This window comes from Rissa tridactyla, chromosome 17, assembly GCF_028500815.1.
Source record: "Rissa tridactyla isolate bRisTri1 chromosome 17, bRisTri1.patW.cur.20221130, whole genome shotgun sequence".
Classification (NCBI taxonomy): domain Eukaryota; kingdom Metazoa; phylum Chordata; class Aves; order Charadriiformes; family Laridae; genus Rissa; species Rissa tridactyla.
Window position 1 is genome coordinate 4,144,770 of NC_071482.1, and position 20,844 is coordinate 4,165,613.

Sequence of the window (20,844 nt, forward strand, 5' to 3'; positions counted from 1 at the left end):
ATAGAGAAGGAGGAGGCCACATCTACACCCCAAACATACCAAACTGAAGTCTGAACTGAAATACAACTAGGAAGAAAGCAGCATAGGAACATGGAGCTTTTGCGTGGGAAGGAAGCAGGGGAGAGGAGCAGAGCTGTGTGTCACAGCAGACCTTACACTGGGTAGGGCAGTCCCTGCCCTGCAACCGACAGGCTCTGAGGCCATTGATTCCAAGTGACGGCCTGGAGAGGGACGAGAAGGATGTAGAAATACAAGATTGAGGTGGAAATTTTGGAGCGCAACTCCTTCGCCTCTAACTACACCTACTTTAACCACTAGTGCTACCACATCAAAGTGGCGGATGAAGCAGCCCCTGACACCATCATAGAATGGTTTGGGTTGGAAGGGACGCTGAAGATCATCTAGTCCAACCCCCCTGCCCTGGGCAGGGACAGCTCCCACCAGACCGGGTTGCTCAAAGCCCCGTCCAACCTGGCCTTGAACCCCTCCAGGGATGGGGCAGCCTCAGCTTCTCCGGGCAGCCTGGGCCAGGGGCTCACCGCCCTCAGAGTGAAGAAGTCCCAGCGTTATCATGCAGAGCACCCTACCTCCCCTTTGCTCTCTCCCCTGCGTGGTCAGGTCACTATCACACAGAGCTTTTTCTCAAAAAAACCCCACCCAAACTAAGTCAAAAACCAAAATAATTGTGCACGTGCTTTTGTTTTTTAAAGTAAGCCTTCATTTCTCCTGCCAGCTCCAGCCGTGGCCCTGCTCAGCGCATCCCCCCGCTCCCTGTGGGGCAGCCCCAGAGCAGCTCCCGCGGCGGCTGGGCACCGGGACACCCCCCCAACTCCCCCCCTCCAAAAGTCCCACGCCCCGATCCCCCGTGGACGCCGTGGGGCTTGGCTGCCGGCCGGGGCTGCACCCGCCCTCCCGGAGGCGGCTTTAAGAGCGGGGGCGGGCTGCTGCGGGGCCGCGGCTTCTCCTCGCCGCCCGCCGAGCCTTTCGCGAAGTCGCCGGTGGCGGCGGCGGCGGCAGCAGCAGCAGCGTGGGCTGCGCGGGGCGCGCACGTGTGGCGGGGCCGCGGGTGGGCGCGGCGGGGCGGCCCGGGGGCGGCGGGGGGGCCCTGCCCCGGCCCCCGGCGGGTTGTGCATGGCCCTGCGCGGGCGGCGATGGCTGCGTGAGGATGGCCCAGCGCGGGCAGCCCGCACCGCACGCCATGGCTGCCAAAGAGGAGCTCTACAGCAAAGTCATCCCCCGGCGGAACCGGCAGCACCGCGCGGGAACCATCAAACATGGCTCGTCGCTGGAGATCCTGCTGTCAATGGGCTTCCCCAAAGCCCGGGCGTAAGTCGCCTGCACGGCCCCTTTTTCCCCGCGGCTCTTCCCCCCCCCCTCCAACACCCCCCCCTTTCGTTTTACGGCGGCGAGAAGCGACGGGCGCCTTTCTGCTTCGCTGCTCCAGACCGCCACAGGCGGGCGGCGCGGCGCCGAGCTGCGGGAGGGGATGCCGGCCAGCGGGGGGATGCGCTCCCGGAGCGGCCCGGGGATGCTGTACGGGCCGAGGGATGCTGCGGGTCGCATCCCTCGTCGGCCACAGCAACCAGGCAGGAGCGCTGTCACCCCGGCTCCCGGGGGGGACCGAGGGAGGTGGCTGGGGGGGTGCGGCAGGTGCCGTCCCCGCCGCCCGCCGGTGCTGAAGGGCCTCGGAGCATCCCGCCTGCACCGCCCGGCAAGCATCGCTGCAAAGTTTGGGATCGGCAGGGAGGCAAATTTTTGCACCCCCAGCTGAAATCAAAGCCCTGTGCTTTGAAAATAAGGAGCCCTTTGGCGCAATTGCTGTGGCTAACTCGGTCACCCGGGAGATTTTCTTTAATCCATGTACAAGTAAACCAAAAAAGGAACGGAGCTATAGAAGAAAATTTCCGTAGTCCAAAGTGGTAGGTTTTTCTTGCCCAGTTTAGCAATGCCCTGGTGTAATCTCCCTGCATGTGCTTATGCTTTAAATTAATTAGGCAGCAACCTAATGATAACTTCATAATGACTCTCACAGTTTTAAACATAGTGGCTCCTGAAGTGGGACTGTGCGCTTCAGGATGCAAATTAAACCAGCGGCGATTTGGATGATTCCTTGATCTGCTTAAGTTTTACTTTTGCTGTTGATACCAATCAGAACTCAGTGGTTTTGCAGCCTGGCTTTGTGCAATTTTTTATAAACGTAGAGGTATACACATGCAGTTTTAGGGACGTATGTCATCTGTGGATTCATGAGGTTCCCTTGGATCCACTAGCACATACAGAAAATCTAGTGTGTATTCCATTGTCCTACTTACGCTCCTCATGTCTGTCAGTGATCTATAGTTATCTACCGAAATCAACATATAGCATTTATATACAATGCCTGCAAACGGAGATAGTAGGAGACCGGTGACTGCATGCGCTGCACGTTTGGAAAAACAGACGTGCAGCTTTCAGTGTAGCTAGAGAAAAAAGCAGCTTGATACTATGAATGAAACTAGTTATTACCTGTACAACAATGCCATCAAGGCTAACAGTCAGCCCTGGTCTTGCCTAACCATTAGCCGAGGAACTATGTCTATCGTTCACATTCTTGCCCAAGAAAATGCTAACATTTGACAAAAATGGACCCAAAGCTTCATCATACAAGACAGGGAACGTTAAACACAGAGAGCAAGCCACAGAAAGAGGTAAAATATCCCCAACGGCAAGGAGTACTTATAACAAATATAACCAGCCAGATGTTTAAAACTGTCTTGGTTCTAAATTCAAAATACTGTGATATAATATAACCCTGTTTGACACTTCAGCTGTCTGCTGGGAGGGGGACCACTTTCCCAATCTGAGGTACCAGTTACTGCCTCTATTCCAGCCTGCTGGAAATACTACAAATAATTCATCATTAAGATTGAGATAAGAAGGAAAAACAGAAACAAGCCCAAACCCTAAGTACTGACACCAAGGGCACACTAAGGAACGGCACACAGGTTCGGAAGCGTGAGAGACAGGACTGCATAGCAAAAGGACATTCCCTAAAGGTCACTGCTTCCCAGGAGCTAATTTTCAACTCACGGCATATTACTCTGCAAGTGTGAAGGAAAGAGGTCACAGAGTCACCAAGGAGGTGAAAACACTCTGTCTCCCAAAGATGTTATTGAGAAGTAGCCTTAGAGTAAAGCCCTTCTGAGTCTTCTCCCAAAACTCTCCAACTCCTGTTTTCTACCCCAAAGCCACAGTTACAACAAGAGACAGAGATTTCAGCGAAACAGGAGATTTCAGATCTGTGCCTGTAGATCCTGCGTACAAATACAAGCCAGGCTGATACTTAAAAAGTGGTGACCATCTGTTTGGATGGCTTATGCAAAACAAAGCTCCGAGTTGTCAGACTAGTCTGTCAGGCATGTCACAAAATGCCATCGCTGTTGGCACCAGTGGCCTCCCAGCTTCTTGTCAGAGCCAGGGGGATTAATTGGGGCAGGGGACGGAGAAGACTGTTGAAGCCAGGGTAAGAGACACAGGAGCTACCCTGAAGATCACGAGTGCTGTTTTCAGATGTGGTATTGAGACAGTACCGAGATCCTGGGGAGTACTCACATTGCCTAGCTTTCATCTTCTAATTCAGTTCGAGTAACTTCACGTGCCTCGCACCCCTACCAATGGACAGGTCAGCTTCTGTCTCTTCAAAACAGAAATCATTAATTATTTGATAATATTTATCCATGCTTACAGTTTATAACAGCAATAAGAGCTCAAATGGCCAGGATGATCCTGGGCTTGCGCTGCTGACAGGAGCTGAGGATTCTTGTGTTCATTTTATTTTCCTGGTTCTGTGTGACTTTGGGCAAGACACTTCCACACTATGTATGCTAAAATAATCAAAGGTGAAAGACTAAATATGATTCCCAAGTACTACTGGATGGTTAGTGAAGACTAGCTCGGGTAAAGGTAGAAAATAGCATGAGACAGGCTGAAACCAAGAGAGGATGTCATAGGCATTTATGCTTCATGTATCAAGTGCAAAACTGCCACGGATCTTTATTCAAATCAAGGCGTTATTAAATAAGCCTTTATTTGTCCATCTTGCATGTGGTTTATGGGGACCGGGGATAAAAGGTCCGTCAAAGAAGGATATATCCTTCCTTTCTGAACTAAGGTAAGATTGAGAACAGGTATTGAAATTAACCGAGCTCCACTGACATCAGTGTCCCATCACACAGCCTGAGACCCTGGAGGTTTTCCCCAATCCCCCACTAAGTCCTTCTCAGCACAGGTAGAAAAGCAGCTCTGCTGTGTGCTCCTGGACAGACGTCTGTCTGCCTCTTTTCCTCCTTCCCAGTGACAGCTTCAATTCAGCTGGGCTACTCTAAATTACGTGGTGATGCAGCGATGTACAAACCACCTTTGGATGCATTTACCTGTGGCTGGCAATTGCTGTAGTATGTCACTGTAGTATGTCATCACTTTGGACTATGACCGTGAAGAGCTGTTCTATTTTGTTTTGGTTTGGTTTTTTTTGTCAGCACGCAACCATTATTTTCTTTATTTTGCAATTAGCCCATTATATTACGTACTGTCTAGTCATGCAGCAGGAGGCTGTCTTTATCCCAAGTAGTTTCTGATTTAAATAAGGAAGGCAAAGGCAATATTACAATTGCCATTTTGCAATTTGGGCACCAAGAGAAACATTTTACCCGGGGTCACACAAAAGTCTAACCAGATCCCCAGTGTCTCAAGAACCTACAGACAAGAACAGGCTTCATCTAGAAAAAGATTTTGCGCAATTATTACTTCCCAGTTGTCCCAAAATACTGTACCTCGTCTTGGCAGTGGTTGCACCCGCACATCTAATCTGACTGACAGCACCTCTCATTCTTGTGTGATCATCCCTATAAAGGGGTTGATAGTCTTCCTGAGAGTAAATGGAAGGGGAAGCACAACGTAGCTCACAGGCCATGGAAAACACAGGGGATCACTTAAAACCATTATACATATACAAGCAATTTAAAAAATCTGTGCATAACATGTATCTCTGTAAAATGCTAAACATAGGAATATTTAGTGATGGACTGTTTTTTTCAGGATGGAAGAAGGCCTTTGACCAAACTAAAGTTGTTGGAACTAACATAGGGATAAGCAGTTGAAATCCTCTAGCCTGCACACAAATCAGTGTGGCTCCAGAATCTGCAAGTTCAGGGATTCAGTTTTAAAAGTTTCATGCCAGAATTTAAACTCCTCCAAAACATCCTCAAAACCAGAAAGTTAAAATTCTACTTTGAGAACAAAATCCTCCTTTCTTTGTTGTAATTCTGGGTGTGTATATGTTCATGAATATGTAAATATATAAAATTTAAAACATTACTTGAGTTTCTGTATACAATTCTGAATTAAAGCCACAGCCCTGAGGTACTGTTTTATAAGAGATCCAGACATAGAAAAATTAAGATAATTCTCTGGCCTCTGTCATTACTCAAACCAGGTAAATCACTGTCCATAAACAGAACACTTTTATTAGAGGCATCGTGCTTTTTTGAATGCCATGCTGTGTGTGATAAGCCTAAGAGATGAGCGCTGTTCTTGACTAAGGTGGCAAAGCTTTCCAAAACTAAACTGATGTTCCTTCCCATCATCTCAGCCTGAAAAAGGAGGACCATCTTCTACAGACAGGTCATAATGCTGGTTCAGTGCGTAATGCTGTGCTCCTGGGTGAATCTGCTGACGCTAGACATAATTGCAAACACTTCCCCCTCATAAAAATGGGATAGACAGGAATATTATACGTTTTACCATGAATCAACTTCACTGCTTCCCCTATGCTACACATTTCCTCCTTCCTCCCTCCCACAAAAGACCACCTGGGTTTAACTCTGTGTTCGTGGGCATGAAGAGAAGTTAATTCACAAAGCCGTACCGCATTTCCCCTGGTCCTGAATAGAACCAAGCCAGCCTGATTTTGATTTGCTTTCTCAGTAACTATGAGAATTTAGGAGTATTAAGAGTTTCATTATTCTCAAAGAAAAGAAGCTCAGATCCAGTTTACAAACAGTAAAATCTTCTCTTGTGTTTTGAAAATGTTTTCGAGGCTGCTAAAACATGTTTTGCCTAGTAACAGACTTAGCAACATAGCAGTACTTCAGCACAGAAAGGCTGTGAAGTCTCTCATTCCTCTAGGGTTTGAGCTGGGTTTGGGAAAATACTGCACGGAAAAAAAGTGCTGCAGATAATCTTTCAATTTTGAAGTGGTTTCTGTTCCTTCACGGCCTTGCCTTCAGGGTATTAGTTTTCTGCAAATACTCTTGGTTGAAATTCATCCTACTACAAAGGACCAGCCCAAAGCGTAGGCATCCCCTAAGTCCCACTTAAGCTCCTCAAGCTTTAGAAAGGTTTTCATGATTCAGTGACTTGTGTTGGCCTGGTGCGGGGAGGGAAACCCCATCCCAAGTGAAGAAGCTGATGGATAGAAATGTTTCTAGAAGCAGCAGTTCAGAGGGCTACGCTGAAAGTGGATTTCCAAGTTTGTTAACAGCACTGGAGGAAATCTTCAGCTACCAAATAGAAATTCCAGGTGGTGTAGCCACAGGGGCTTAGCAAAAGCTTCCCTTAATGATCTGTCTGTGCCCATGACTGAAGACAGTGGGTTTCAGGCTTGGATAGAGCCACTGGATCATGCAGTGGAGAAACCATCTAACCAAAATACTTCCATTTCCAGTACTGCATATCAGCCGTCAGACCGATGGACATTTTTAAGTAGGAGCTTCGTAGGAAGTGTTTGTGACCTATTTACACTCTACGAAGAGTACAAGAGGAAGAACTTGCTGGAAGTGAATCCTTTGGCAGATCACTTGGACAAGACCTGCTTCCCCTACTGTGACCCTCCCTTTTCTATGTGCCTGTGAAAGCTTTGGTGAGAAGTGGTGGGGCAGGCAGCTCTTTGCCCACGGTGGGGTTTAACGGATGAGAGTCTGCATTGTAACTTAAGCAACAGTTTGAGCAATTAACTGGTCTAGTTCATGTATTGCAATTCCTGGGTTCAGCACTGAGGCCTCTGAACAATTTTGTACATCTGTGCTGGAAGGGCTCCAACAGGTCTGCACTGCGCCGTGGAACATGGATACTGCAATTGAGTTAGCAGCTGCCAGGAAGGTGCACTGGAGAAAGGCAGTTGAGCAAACATACATTTGGGACTGAGTCCCGTGGCTGCTCTGCTTACGGATTATTTTTTTTACATTGGCTTTTTACAAAATTTTACATTTTACATTTTTTTACATTTTACATTTTTTTACATTTACAGATTTCTGCTGTGGGACTGAGAGATGATTACTGCATTATTCAGACTGTTACGTGCCAGCGGCTCCATTGTGTTTGGTGTGGGGGAGATCTCTATCAGATAGTTCCTTACATTAAAGATCTAAAGTGATAAAACATAGAGGGCTTTTTATTTCCACTGCATAGTCTGGAAACTGAGGCACAGAGAAGCTTAGATATATGAATCAAATCTGTAGTTAGGCTGGCACTGGCACCTAAATCTGTACAGTTTCAGCCTAGTAGCTTAATCACAAGACTTAGATATCTAGTCTAAGTAGAACATCTATTTCCATGTCATTGTATAAAAACTTCAAATGGAGAGAGACCTTCTCTTATCAGAGGCTGAAGAAGTCATTCCTATGATAAGATCACACTCTAGAATGATAATGGCAGCAGTAAAACTCTGTATTACCTCAGTGATTCAGGATACTGTATACAGAACTGCCATTAATCATATCTGATATTTGGGAGAAGTGGAACAATCAGCTATTCAGGTCTGATATCGACAAAGGAAATGCTTCTGCCACAAACATCGAGAAAATTGTTTAAGGACCGAGCATCCCTATACAAAGATTGCTGACAGTAGAGCCAAGTTCAGCAAGTCACTGCAATGCTTGTTGTTTAAGTGCTAGCTACCCAGAAAGCAAGCTTGTACGTGTTCAGGGGAGAAAAAAAACACCAACTATGCCTTTATAGTGCCTTCACACACCGCGCTTCATTGGGATCTCATATTTAAATGTCTAAGTAGCATCACTGGTAGCAGTGAGTTCCTGGTTCAGTGGCAAGTCAGCCAGAAGACGGCAATCCCTGGATTTCTGAGATGTGTTTTTCAGGGCTATCTAACTTCGGCAAACACTGTAAGTGCTGTCAGAAAGTTTCCTGATGGTCCCTGAGGACTTAGCTCGTTTTGGTATTAAAGTGACACAGTGACAAGAAAACATTTGCTTGTGCTTCTGTCTCTTCGATGATGTTTTTGTCTTGGAACAAAGGTCCTGAACTTGATCCTACCCTCTACACGAGGAAGGAGAGGAGCTTCAGAAAGCGCGACCCAGACCCCATGTGTCACTGGCAGAGCCCAAAAAATGTACTTTGTGCCTTCTGTGTCAAAAACCCATGGAGTTAATAACTTGATCCTTAGTATGCAATTCCCTTTCAAGCTACATATCGATTCCAAGTGGTACAGATATCACTGTTATTTTTTCCTTTTCTGTCTCTTCACAGACTTCACTTCACAGACCTGATACTATTGTCAGCAGCCAGTCTAAATTTACTGACGAGATTCTCAAGACAAAGACTCGCTGGAGAAACCCATGATTTCAGATATCCAGCATGGACTATTTGAATGGAGCCTTGTTTGCATAAAATGCTGATTATTCTTCCCCTCAGAGGCTTGGTGACAGTGGCAGTTTGTTGGCCTGTTTCTGCAGAATTCTGCAGCACTTCCTTCGAAAGCAGTCTGGGAGTTTACCCCTAGATCACTGCTGCCACTTCGCTACGCAAGAGCCCATGCTCGAAGGGTGCTGACAGCCCTCGGGACCTCCTGAGTAAATACACTGACAGAAGTCAGGGGGGAATCCCGCTCTTCTGAAAGATCATGAGCAAAAGTTTCAAAACAAAAAATTTGGTGGTTTTAAATGTCAAGTGCTAACCCTGCTGGCTCCTGATGAGACTTGCGTTTTTAAGTCACCTTTGAAAGTGAATCTTAGACTCCCGAGCCTTGCTCACACTTGAAAACGTTGCCCTAGGTTTTAACTGGTGCTCATAGTGGATTCACAGCATGTGCTCTGCAATTGCAAAAAGAATAGAGACATCCGTGTGTGTGTCTGTACTGCACCAGTCTAATTATCCTCAACAAGCAGAGTCATCAAAAGCGCTGTAGTTTAGCAGCTGACAGCGTTTTGGATTCCATCACCAAGACTGGCTGCAGGCTTTGTGCATTACAATGGGGTGCGCCGCAGCGCCTGTGTCTTACTCACCCCCTATATAAACAGACCTGAAAAGAATAGGCCTCGGCTTTGCTTGGCATTATTCTCTCCTCACCATATCCTCCACTGCCAGGTCGTGCACAAAGACTGAATCTAGAGAGCAGTGTAAAGTGGAGGGGAAAAAAAACAACAGCAAGAAATAACAGGATGGGTTGAGGGAATTGCTAAAGTCACCGCAACGAAGCAGCTGACAACCTACATAAACAGTGTTTTAGACATCCTGTAAACTCTTGTCTGTGTTCATAAGACACAGGTGCTGCCCTTTGAAGTCCACTCTCCCAATATTTCTCCTGAAGCTTTGACAAGTCCCAGCAGCCAGAGGCGCTTTCTAAGGTACTCCCGAAATACCCACAGCTCAGTATGCAGCTACGAGATGTCGATCTCGCAGACCTCAGGAGCAGGAGCCATCGCTCCTCTGTTCTCTGGGAAGCGTCAGCCTTCCCTTTTTTTCCACAAGGATTCCCAAAAGAATAAAAACAGGCATGGAGAGCAGAGTTGCACGTGCAGATATGACAATATCCTGACAGGTATTGTCAGGACCTGAGTGGTTTCTGTCACCCACTAAACATCAGCGTAAAATTTAAACAGAAAGCAAGCAATTATAAACTGGAACCTAGAATGAGCGACGGGAGATGCGTCTGATGTCTTTGCTTTCCCCAGATACCAGATTCAGGTCCTTGGGACTGAAGTCCCCTGTCGTTGCCAGCACAAATACCTTGGTGGCCAGTCCCTGTCAGCAGGAGATGAGCATGGAAACGCTAGCGAAAGGTTACGCATGTGGCTGAGCAAACAGCAGCCCTGGGTAAACATTGGTTATCTGTCTTCTGTGCCAGAAATGCAGAGACATACCCAAAGACAGGTAACTGATAAACACCCTGGCCTTACATAGCCTGACACTGAAAGAGGTTTTAACTGTATTTCGCTCACACCCATCACCCCCCTGCTATTAGCAAATGCAAGGCAAGTGCCACTTTTTTGCCTTTCGTGTAGTATTAGCTAGGCTCTGCAGTTCATGATAGTGCAGAATTAATCATTCGTGGTCGGTGACTGTGAAATAATTGCCAGTGTAGAGGCGGGTGTGTTTCAGAGAGATTTCTCATCTCCTGATTGGTAAAAATGACTATTTTCTTTCTCCTCTACCTAATGAAATATAGCAAGTTCTTACATGATACAAATTTCATTAATGGCCTGACTCAGCAAAGCCCTTGAGCATGTGCTGCTCTTGAACGGCTGGGATCAAGATGTTCGATACATTTCTACCCAGCATGCTGGGGGATGCGTCAGATGGCATTGGAAATACCTGGAATAGATAAAGTGGTACTGTTTTTCTTCTAAGCTGTTCCTCATTTTATTGAGAGCGACTGAATCAGTTTCGTGACGCAAATTTCAAGCCCCGAGTTTGTGCTGACATGAAGCACTAGTATCGTTTTTCCCTTGTATGGCACCAGTGTGTAGAAGCCTGACTTTTACGCACCACAGTCCTGTTGTGCTGGGGGCTGTGCAAACAGAAAAGGAAAACACCATCCCTGCTCCAAGAGCCGGTAGTCTAAATAGGAGCCAGAAGGAGCACCTGTCTCCACAGAGGAGGATAGGGAGAGGGCACATGAGGAAGCAGACAGTATCATCTCCTGCTGACAGGCAGTGATCCCAGCGCTGTCTCCAAAATCCTGTACTCCCAGTCATTACCCGTAGTTACAGTGAGTTAGATTGATGGGTGAAATTCACAGCTGCATGAGAATGGCACTGTTACGAACAGCGGCTTTGAAATAAGTATCATTCCCGTTTTACAGACAGAAAAATTTAAAATGAGACAATACATCAAGTCGCTTGATGCCAGAGAGGGCACCTTAATTAACATTTGTCATCCACTCGAGACAAAGGGCGCTCCAGAATTGCAGGCTGTAAACGGTGTCAATGATGTCCTGCTCCCTTGTTCCACTATTATATTGAATTTATTCTTCACAATCAATATTTCTTTCTGAGAGCAGCTGCCAAGTCCTAGCAAGTGTCAAATCACAATATATTACCCATGAATAAGTTGTAGTCAGTTCTCCCAGGCACCGTTCAAAGAAATCCCAAACTAAACAAGAACTGGATCTGGTTCATATTCACACTAGTCCATGGGCAACGAAAACAAGCCTTGGAATAAATGTAACTTACAGCTGCACCTTACAAGACACATGTATATTCCGGTCTCTTTGACCCCCTCCCAATGCGTAGCTGTATCATAAATGCATTCATGTTCTAAAGGGCAAAGCCTCCGGTAATCAGCCCAGCACCATTTACTTTGTTGGAGCGACACTAATACACACCAGCCGAGGATCTTGCCCAGAAATAACTCGACTTTCATTGCTACGAAAGCTTCCTTTAGAGACCCAGTTTTTTTACACCATTCAGGCAATGCAAAGAGCCTGTGTGTAAATAAGAGTCAGTACCAAAGCCTCTGGGAGAAAAATATAAACCTCAGGTGTTTCTCGCCTATTCACAGCCATTTTTCTGTTGGGGCCACAGAGTCTTTTATAACCAGCGACTCGCTGCTGTGTGCCGAGGGAGCACCGGGGTTCACAGCGCTTTCCAGAGCTGGTGCGTGTAACCATGTTTTCCCAGGCAGCGCGGGTGCAGCTGGCTCCCCAGGTTATCCTGATTTTTTGGGTCTGAAATGCGTCAGCCAAGCGCGGCAGGCTGAGGAGGGGATGGGTCAGGATGGGTCCACTGAGACCTGAATCGTGCACGCACCCCGCAGCAGGCGGATAGCTTGTGCTGGAATGGCACAGGACAGCTGAGACTGTTTCTTTCCAATATTACAGTGATTACAGGTTCGGTGCTCCATGAGCATCCGTGTCTCTGCTGTTTAACCCTGTTTCTTCTCAGAGTTAGCCCTGATGCGTAGCCTCCTGTGGGGGGGAGTTGCACAACTGGGACCTCTTACACCAACCTGAAACCAGCTGTACGGGGGTATTTAAATCTCACTGACCTGCTCCCCCATGGTGTTCCCTCTTTTCTCCTCAGGGTAAAATTTTCTACTTGAAAATGGGAAGGTCAGCCTTTATAAGAATTCTCTATTTCATCATCCAGCTTCCCAAAGACACTCATCAGGTGCCATCCCTGAGAGAGGAATTAACTCCCTATGAAGACCCTGACTTTGGGGGTCAATGTATCTTTCCACCTTCCACCAGTTCCTGCCCCAAAGCTGCTGATCCTCATCGGGATCAAAGGACTTGGGGGGAGAATGGTGCATTAGATGTGCATGGTTTGACTGGGGTTTTGTTTGATTCTCATAGGCCTGTCAGCATTTGACAGCCATCATTCGCACAACCCTGAACTCCTCTGAAAGTGCATCGCACAGAAACTTCTGCTGGGGCATCGCCCCTGTGATTTCAGCCTAGGCTGTGTCTTAGCGACTTGAACGCCCAAGAAACGTGTCTTGCCAGGCTTCTTGTGTGAGTCAGCCTCACCAAGGGCGCTGGGCAGCCTGCTGCGATCCTTTTCATGTTCTCCTAGGAAACTCCTGTGACCAGCTGCTGATTTCTTTGCTTGCGCTTGGTGTTTAGACAGGCCCATCTGCTGCAAAGTGAACTTTAAAAAGGGTAGAGCCAAGGCCGCCCAGCTAAAATGTGACAACAGGCAGGAAAAAATGAATAGGTCTTTTAGGATGATGCAGAAATGGGCTGCAAAGAGCCTGGGGCCAGGTTGGCAGAACACCATCTGGAAGTAGGTACTGGGCTCCTTCAGGCTTAGAGATCCCTTAGCATGGGAAAAGAATTGCCATGTCTTAACGGTCCTTCCTCCCTCCACTCCGTCCCCACCTCCACTCCACCAGTCTGCATTGACAAAGGGGGGTAAAATTCTCCCGCTGTTGCTGCTGCCACTGCCTCTTTTCGAGCATAGGACCAGGAGCTTGCTGAGGTGTCATAGGATTTCCCTGTACAACAGCTTAAGAATTTCACATACTTGCTGTCAGCAGCTTGTTCTAGGGGAGAAGGGTGACAGAAATGTCATTTCAGTCCTTCCTGATGGCCAGTGGGGTTATGCAGATATGGGATGGGATGAGGGCAGTGTATGCCAGCGCGTGCAACCCAAGCTGAGCACCTAACACCCTCTCTTACTTCTGTGGGAGTGGGGGGCAGTGGAGAGGACAGTCACCAGGGTTTGTTTATCATCCTTTTCTGACATCTAAAGGTCACTGGAAAACCTTGTCCCATCTAACAGGAAGCTGAAGCGAGTAATGCAGCAAGAGCCGCTGCAGAGCAGCCCGCCCAGCAGATTGGCTGCTGCCTTAAGAGAAGAAACATCTGCCTCGGTTCCTTGCACCACAGCCAGCTTCAAGGGCAAGGTGCTGCCTTCTTTTGGCTTTAGGTGCCCATTGGTGGAGGAGGATAGCAACTCCATGTCTCACAGGGGCTTCCAAGCATAAATACATTAAAGACTGGGAATATAAAGGGGTGAGCTATGATAGCAATGGGGTACAGGGTTTGTATATGGACCACAAAAAAGGCATGATTTCCCCCAGATCACCAAAATAAAAAAAAAACCAACCCAAAAAACATTACTTAGCAGCACATGGGAGAAAGTTGTATTGCTACGTTTGGGGGATTTTTTCCTTGCAAATGAGAGTTGATTCACTGAAAGAAACTAACTATGAAACCTGAGTGCTTTGCTGCGTCTGGAAACCAAGCCCTTCTCAGAGGTCCAAAACAGATTACCTGAAGTCAGCAACCACTTTGGAAAATCTTGGCTAAATGATGCTCAGTGTCTCTGCAAATTAAACACCTCCCAACAAGCATGAAAGCACTGTAAGGTATTCGCCTGAGGACACAAAGAGAGTCTCTTGCAGTACTGGGTTTAGATCTCGGTAATTTGGATTTGCCATCAGGCCATAAATAACACCAAAATGTACTCTTATGTGCAAATTAGATACTGTTTCAGGCGTCTAGCTCAACTTTTCACCTACTAAATATTATTTCAATTTTGCTGCAGCATATCCCCAAGTCTTACAGGACCTTTGATGTGACTTTCATTTCAGTAATAGACATGAAATTTTGTGGTTTCTTAGGTTGGGTAAGGAAGGAATCCTTTTTCTATGCTGCTTTATCTTTCCCTTACTTGCAACACATCAGTTTTGAGTGTCAGGAACATGCAGTCAGTTTATTTGTGGAGTATCTTTCTAATCACAAAAGTATTTGAAGCAGTTGAACAATTTAGATGAGATTATGCAAATGGGATTGAATGTTGTGACTAGATAATTGTGCCTTTGCTTCAAGGTACGCGTCAAAGCAGAGACAAGTTTTCAGTTGGAATGAAAATTCCTGAAAACTATGGCTTTTTTGTTATTGTTGGTGGTGGTTGGTACAAAAACAAGTGGCGAGTCCTAGAAGCGTCCTGTCTACACCCTGCAAGGTCTGGGCAGAGTTGTTTCCACTGCTGAAGAGTAGTTTAAGGCCTGGTATACAAACATCCCTGCGGCTTTCGAGGTTTAAGGCAAAGCTGAGCTTTGCAGCAGCACGCCAGGCAGAGGGAACGTCATCCTCTGAACAGCGCGCTCCGAGGAACCACACAGGTTTCCACAGGTTCAAGGAGGAAACCGGGATGAATTTAGGTGCCAATCTGGCAAAGGATTCAAACGTGTTGCTCAAGTTCAAACACATGAATAATTCCATTGGTTTCAATTGAGATTACTCAGGTGCGTAACTCCATGGCTAGCTTGTGGCCTTTGAAACAATTTTGTTTTTAAATACTGTGGTGCAGGGTGGAGTTTTGCTGATAGTCCTTAGCTGCTGTTGTTACCATTAGCTAACTGCCATCCCACATTAGAACTGCTCGATTTGGTTATCTGGATTAGCGTCTCTCTAATTTCATTTCCTCTTGGGTGTTAATCAAAAAGGTTTTTTCTCTTATGTGTCTATGTGCATCCTGTTTGTTCTGAAATGTGCAATTCCATTATTTGGCTCTAATTATGGCTGTACCCGCTGCCCATGATGTTGCCCTTGCCCCTGATATGCTACTTCTGAAGGAACAGGGTTTCAAGTACAGACGTTGCCCTGTGATAACTGTGAATGTTCTGCCGCCCACTGCAATGTAAGGAAGGCAGAGAAATTTCTGGCAGCTTGCTTTGCCATCAGCAGGGTGATAAGTGTTATCGCCATCCCCATTTCACAGATATGGAAACTGCAAGTACAGAAGGATTAAGCTTCTGTTTTCAAAACTGGCTTTCAATTTTTTGGTTTTAAACATGTAAAAACAGGCATGTGTGAGCACTCACACATCCAATCCCAGATGCATCATCCTCACCGTCTTTGAAAATCCTTGCACAACTGAAATGGAAGCATTCAAAACCAGCACCTGCTTTTGACAAACTGAGTCTATGTAATTTGTTGAAAGCCAAACTACCAGTCCAATTTGCATATACAACCTAGTATGACATGTCTAACATAATCTACGAATACAATAGCTATTTTCAAAAATAATTTAGGGCTAGATTTTCAAAAGTATTTAGGCATTTAGACACGCAACAATTCCATCTTGTTTCCCACTATCTTTTTTAAAAGAAACTGCAGGTACAATCCTGCCTTTGTCCCCATGCGAAACCCAGGAGCAAGCTGGGATGGGTTCAGCCATCGCCTCCTGTTCGTTCTCAACATTCTCTCGGCACCGTCTTGGCTGCTACCACATACCGTTTTGCACTTTCCTGCCTGCCAGATTTTGCTGTACATCTGAAATGGCTCCACTCATACCTGTGGTGTTACATTGCATTAACGCAGCATATAAATCGGAAGAAAAAGAGACTTATATTCTACCTTATTCAGGTTAACCTTTCTTTTTCAATACTAGAGCCTAAGATCTAATCACGTGGAGGAGGCAAGGGGATCTAACATCTAACAGAAGAGCTTTCTTTAAAGATGTAGATTGCATTATAGGAAATGAGACGCAATAATCAAAGGAAGTTCTTCATTCTCATTATCAGTTCTCACCATCTCTTTTCTCACAATAGAGTACTTCTGTATATCCAGGACAGCCCCTCTCAATTCTCTTCATTAGGGACTGGAACCTGCCTGCCTCTCATCATCGCAACCTCTGCACAGCCACAATCACCTTCTCCAAGCCAGCATGGATTTTGCCTTTACTGTTAAACAACTCATTTTCAAACCTAGCAAAAGACGCAGCTCCTTTCCCTCAAAAATCAATCGCTATCAAAGCTTTCTTTTGTCTAGCCTCATTCAGAGCATGCTGGCTTGAAGAGGAATCATTCCCTTGGATTCAGCAGCCTTTGAATTGGGTTGTAAGCATTGATTTTCCTCCCTTACTTGTGTGCTAGTGATACCCAAGTCATCTATAAACCAGCTTCAGCCAGGAAATGAGATTAGCCTGGCCAGTGAGATTGGCATGGCTTCAACTGGTCAGAAGACCAGGCTGAGAAGAGAACGTGTAAATGTTTGCAATAATTGGTGACAATGAATCTTCTGTGCTGATGGCTGAATGGGATCTATTAAGATGTGCAGAGAAGGACATTTAGGTTCCCATTCAAGAGAGCCCTAAACACATGTTGACATCCCATTGATTTCAGTGAATGGGATGGACTGAGAGAGAGAAATACTTTGCTCTCCCCCTCCCTGTGCAAGCTGACACAGCGAGCAGCCTGGCAGAGTGGGAGTCGTCCCCCCACTTTGCATGTGTTCAAAATGGCTGCGTTAAGCAAATGGCAGTAGGAAACCCAGCCCTCCGGGTTTCAGAGAGCAGTGTGCTTCACTGATACTGGTTGGAGTTTTCAGAAAGCACTGTAGTAACGGGCGGGTTTGACTTTTAGGAGGTTTCTGAGTCACAGTGAGCATCCAGCTCTGTGCCATGTTCGCCCCCCTGGGGCTTGCCGTGCCAGCTGACATGTTTGCAGAGGTTTGTGTAAGCGAGCGACGTTTGGGGAAACAAGAAGCACAGATGTGGAGAGGGCCGTAGCCATCGCAACCTCCCGTCCAACTGCAGAGCCTGTCCCTCAGCGCCTTCCCTCCCTGCAGAGGTCGTTCAGCATTAGTGTAAACACACGGCAAACCTTTCCTCCCCATTGTGCTAACGCTTTCCAGGCATGCTCCAGTGACAGCTTTTGCTGGGGTTATTGTACCTATAGTTTCCCTTCTCAGGGTCTCTGCTTTTGCAGAATATCTCATGTTCCCGCGATGTGGTAGCTCATGGCAAAGCAGCACTGAACACGTCTCAGAAACACAGGCCCTGGCTTCCTTCCCATCCCTTCCCTCTCCCAGGAGCGCGTCGGACAGAGCGCAGCACGCAACTGCCCTTGCTCTGGGCGGGAAACAAAGGTCAGAAATCTGGAGCTGTAAATCTGGCACCAGTGGCCATCTCTGGTTTTAGCTCTGCTTACAGAAATATGCTCTGGTGACAGGTGATTTTGCTGGCCCACCTTAGGTGAAAAGAAATGTGGAAATACAGGATTTTTGTGTTTTCCTCTCCCCTCCCCTTTGTGATGAATTCAAAGGAGAGAAACAATAATTCTCCCCCCCGAACTCTGCCAGTTTAAAACTGCTATGACTTTTTATAAGTCATATTTTTCTCGTTTCTTGCCAAGGCCAGCGCAGCCCCTGGAACACATCTGACTTTTACCCATTTCCATAATCTTTACAAGCCATAACAGGAGCACAGAGTATCTAGAAGACAGTGGAGGCCCCTTCCTCCACCCAAACACTGGTACTGGGGTTCAGTACCTGCTCTGCCTCCCCTACCATCCTGGGGAACTTGTCTTGACACAGCACAGGCACGTGGTCTCCTGTCTGTTTCTGAATCTGGAAGGGGAAGGAAAGGACTCCTTCCATCTCTGCAACCCTTCTGCAACTATGAAGCTCACCCAAAACATCTTAAGGCAATTGCATATCTATTCAAATACAACATATCTATAATGCTAAAAATCCCCGAGATTACTTAGGGTTAGTAGCTGTGAAAATACACAGCAATGTACCTACTTACTATATATATACAGACATATGCACACATTTGTATACACATACACAAGCATATGTTCCTACAATATATACAATGAAGTATGCAGGGTGTGTACACTTGAAGTTAGGCAGCATTTTGTGGAAAATATGTGGTTTTCTTTCTTCTTTTTTTTTTTTTTTTCTCCCTCTCTCCAATACAAACCAAACCATCACAATTAGCAGTAGAAGCCAGGAGAGCTTGTTGGTTCAGAAAAAAACCTGTAGACTGAAGACAAACACCGCTTACAAAAGCTGAACGACACATCCCAACCAGCCAGCCAAGTATTGAGGAGGGTCTGCAGTGTTAACCAGAGATTCAGACCACAAGCAAAGTATGTGGAAGGGCTGGCACTAGAAACACAAACCTGTCCTACAACATATTTGTTCTGATGAGGTATGTCTTCCTGACCACACTCATGGGAACTTGATGCCTGATTAATAAAATCTTTCGTTTGCACAACATATTACATTACTATTTCATCCATGCTTTGCAAGTTGTGGCCTGGATTAACAGCTATTGTCAAACAAATATATGGGACAGGACTTAAAAAGAACAGGACACTCAGACCCATATTGAGATGAACGGTGCTTTGGGGAGTGTGGTGTGTCTATATTGTCTTGCAGGGCCTCATTTTCTGTGGTTTCATCTAAGAGATGCACACCATTGCATGGCTGAACATGTACAGGATGTGAGCCAGTGGTTTCAGGAAATGAATGGGCTTAATTCTGATCACGTTTGCACAGTGATAAATGAACAGTCCAAATCCCCTGCTGCCAGTGGGGCTCTACCATGGTTATCATGCTGAACTCAGCGATCAGTCCTGGCCTGCTATGACACGAGGGATATCAGAAATCATTCGTCCACACTATAAAGAATAACGGCTTGCCCTTCCTCTAATGTGCATGCATAAAAATATAAGACTTGCACAGCCCGTTAGATGAAAGGTTCATTTAGTTTAATACGCCACTAAGCAGTTCTTCTGTTCTTAGTCTGTACTAATCAGCAACTTGGAAAATTCCTGAGCCAAACTTTGCATTTGGCCCAAAATGCTTGAAAGCCACCATTAAGCCAATCCTAATTTATATTTCCTTTTCTTAATGCATTTATACTTTAACCTCTGCAACACTATGTGCCAGTAATTTCCACCACTCGCTAATGCATTATCTTAAAAGCACTTGAGTTTGTTTGCTTACTTTGTATTTTGTATTTTAAGTACAGAAGACCTTCAATCTTTCTAGCTGAGACCATGGGTTGCCTGAATAACCATCTAAATCAACTCCAGAGGGTGCCCAAGACTCCTAAGCTTTTATTTTAGGTGGCTCAGTTAAACTCACCTAGTTATGTGAGAAGCATGCAACCCTGAGTTTAGCAAACAAAGATTCAGCAGAGGACTGAATTTTACTGGTACAAAAAGGCAAACATCTGCCTTCGCAATCTCCCCAAAGATATCTAAGCCCTTTATTCCTCAGCAACTTGTGTGGGTGCTGCTTGTATATTTTTAGAATTGATAGACCTGGGAAAAAACATGGATGTGGCATGCCCTTAGTTCTTTTAAATGCATTTGACAAAACTTAGTTATTAATCTTAGTATCAGTTTTGACAGCACAGAAAGTATTGGGTCACATACATTTTAATCCTGGCCTTCAATGTGCATTAACAAATCCATCGTTCATCTGGGCTGGGCATCTGCTTGCTGTAACTCCATCAAGTACTACGCTGAGGCCATGACCATGTCATGGAGAGATTTCAAAGACAGTACTGCAAAGCGACATGAAAATCAACGGGAGCACAGTTCTGACTTGTAATCAAATCATAGTGAATACAGTTTAGAAGAGTCCAATCTTACTGATTTTTGAAGGAAATGGAGAGAAACGAGGATGCAAGTTACTGCAAGAGTACAGAGATCGGTGGCTATTATTCTACAGCTGCATTCTCTTTTAATGGGAAGCATCCAGTTGAAGTGGGAAATCCCCTTTCTCCCTTGCAGATAAAAACATGAGCTTAAAGTTTCAGCGTGAGAATCTTGTCTCCTGCCTGCTGCTCGGTATTCCCCTATTCTCCAGTCTGCAACGAGCCCTGTGTAATACTTCACTATTAAAGTATTCTGAACTCAGCCTAGGTTGACCACCCCAGAAGTTCGTCAGGAAGACCAGGAGCAAGCCATTATCAGGCAAGAGAGTCATGTGTTTCTTCTTTGAGCCAGCTCTGGGATGAACAGAATTATAAACCGGTTTACAGAATCACATAAAAGTGTGATATAAGCAAATCCCAGTACCTAACTCCTTTGATTCTTAGCTGAGCTTATTATTGCATGGATGATAAAGGTTAATTGAAGGTGGGGGGAAACAATACAGGAATAGTAGGAAGCAAAGTCTGCCCCTGTTGTCTGTGCAGTTTATCCAGAAGAGAATACCTCCATGTGGCCTTACGTCTGCACAACCAAGAAACTGGAAGGGCCTCGCAATTTGTCCTGCAGTTAACATAGAGTACAATCTGAACAAAAGCCAAATTGTGAAATCACTGGGATCCCTGCCATTCCATTTCCTTCAACCTGAATGGGAAGGTCACAGCCTCTACA

The 20,844-nt window shown here is 45.9% G+C and overlaps 1 protein-coding gene across 2 annotated transcripts in view; it reads left to right on the plus strand.

The window, feature by feature from the left end:
* Window positions 1–1,080: 1,080 nt before the first annotated feature.
* The window catches only part of UBASH3B (ubiquitin associated and SH3 domain containing B), a 75,968-nt gene continuing 56,204 nt past the window's right edge, over window positions 1,081–20,844 (plus strand). Inside the window, exon 1 of one of the 2 annotated variants that reach the window (XM_054223315.1) lies at window positions 1,081–1,326. In XM_054223315.1, the coding sequence (XP_054079290.1) occupies window positions 1,166–1,326 (161 nt within the window). In that variant the 5' untranslated portion in view covers window positions 1,081–1,165. The remainder of the gene's footprint in view (window positions 1,327–20,844) is intronic. The other variant, XM_054223316.1, reaches the window with a different exon arrangement.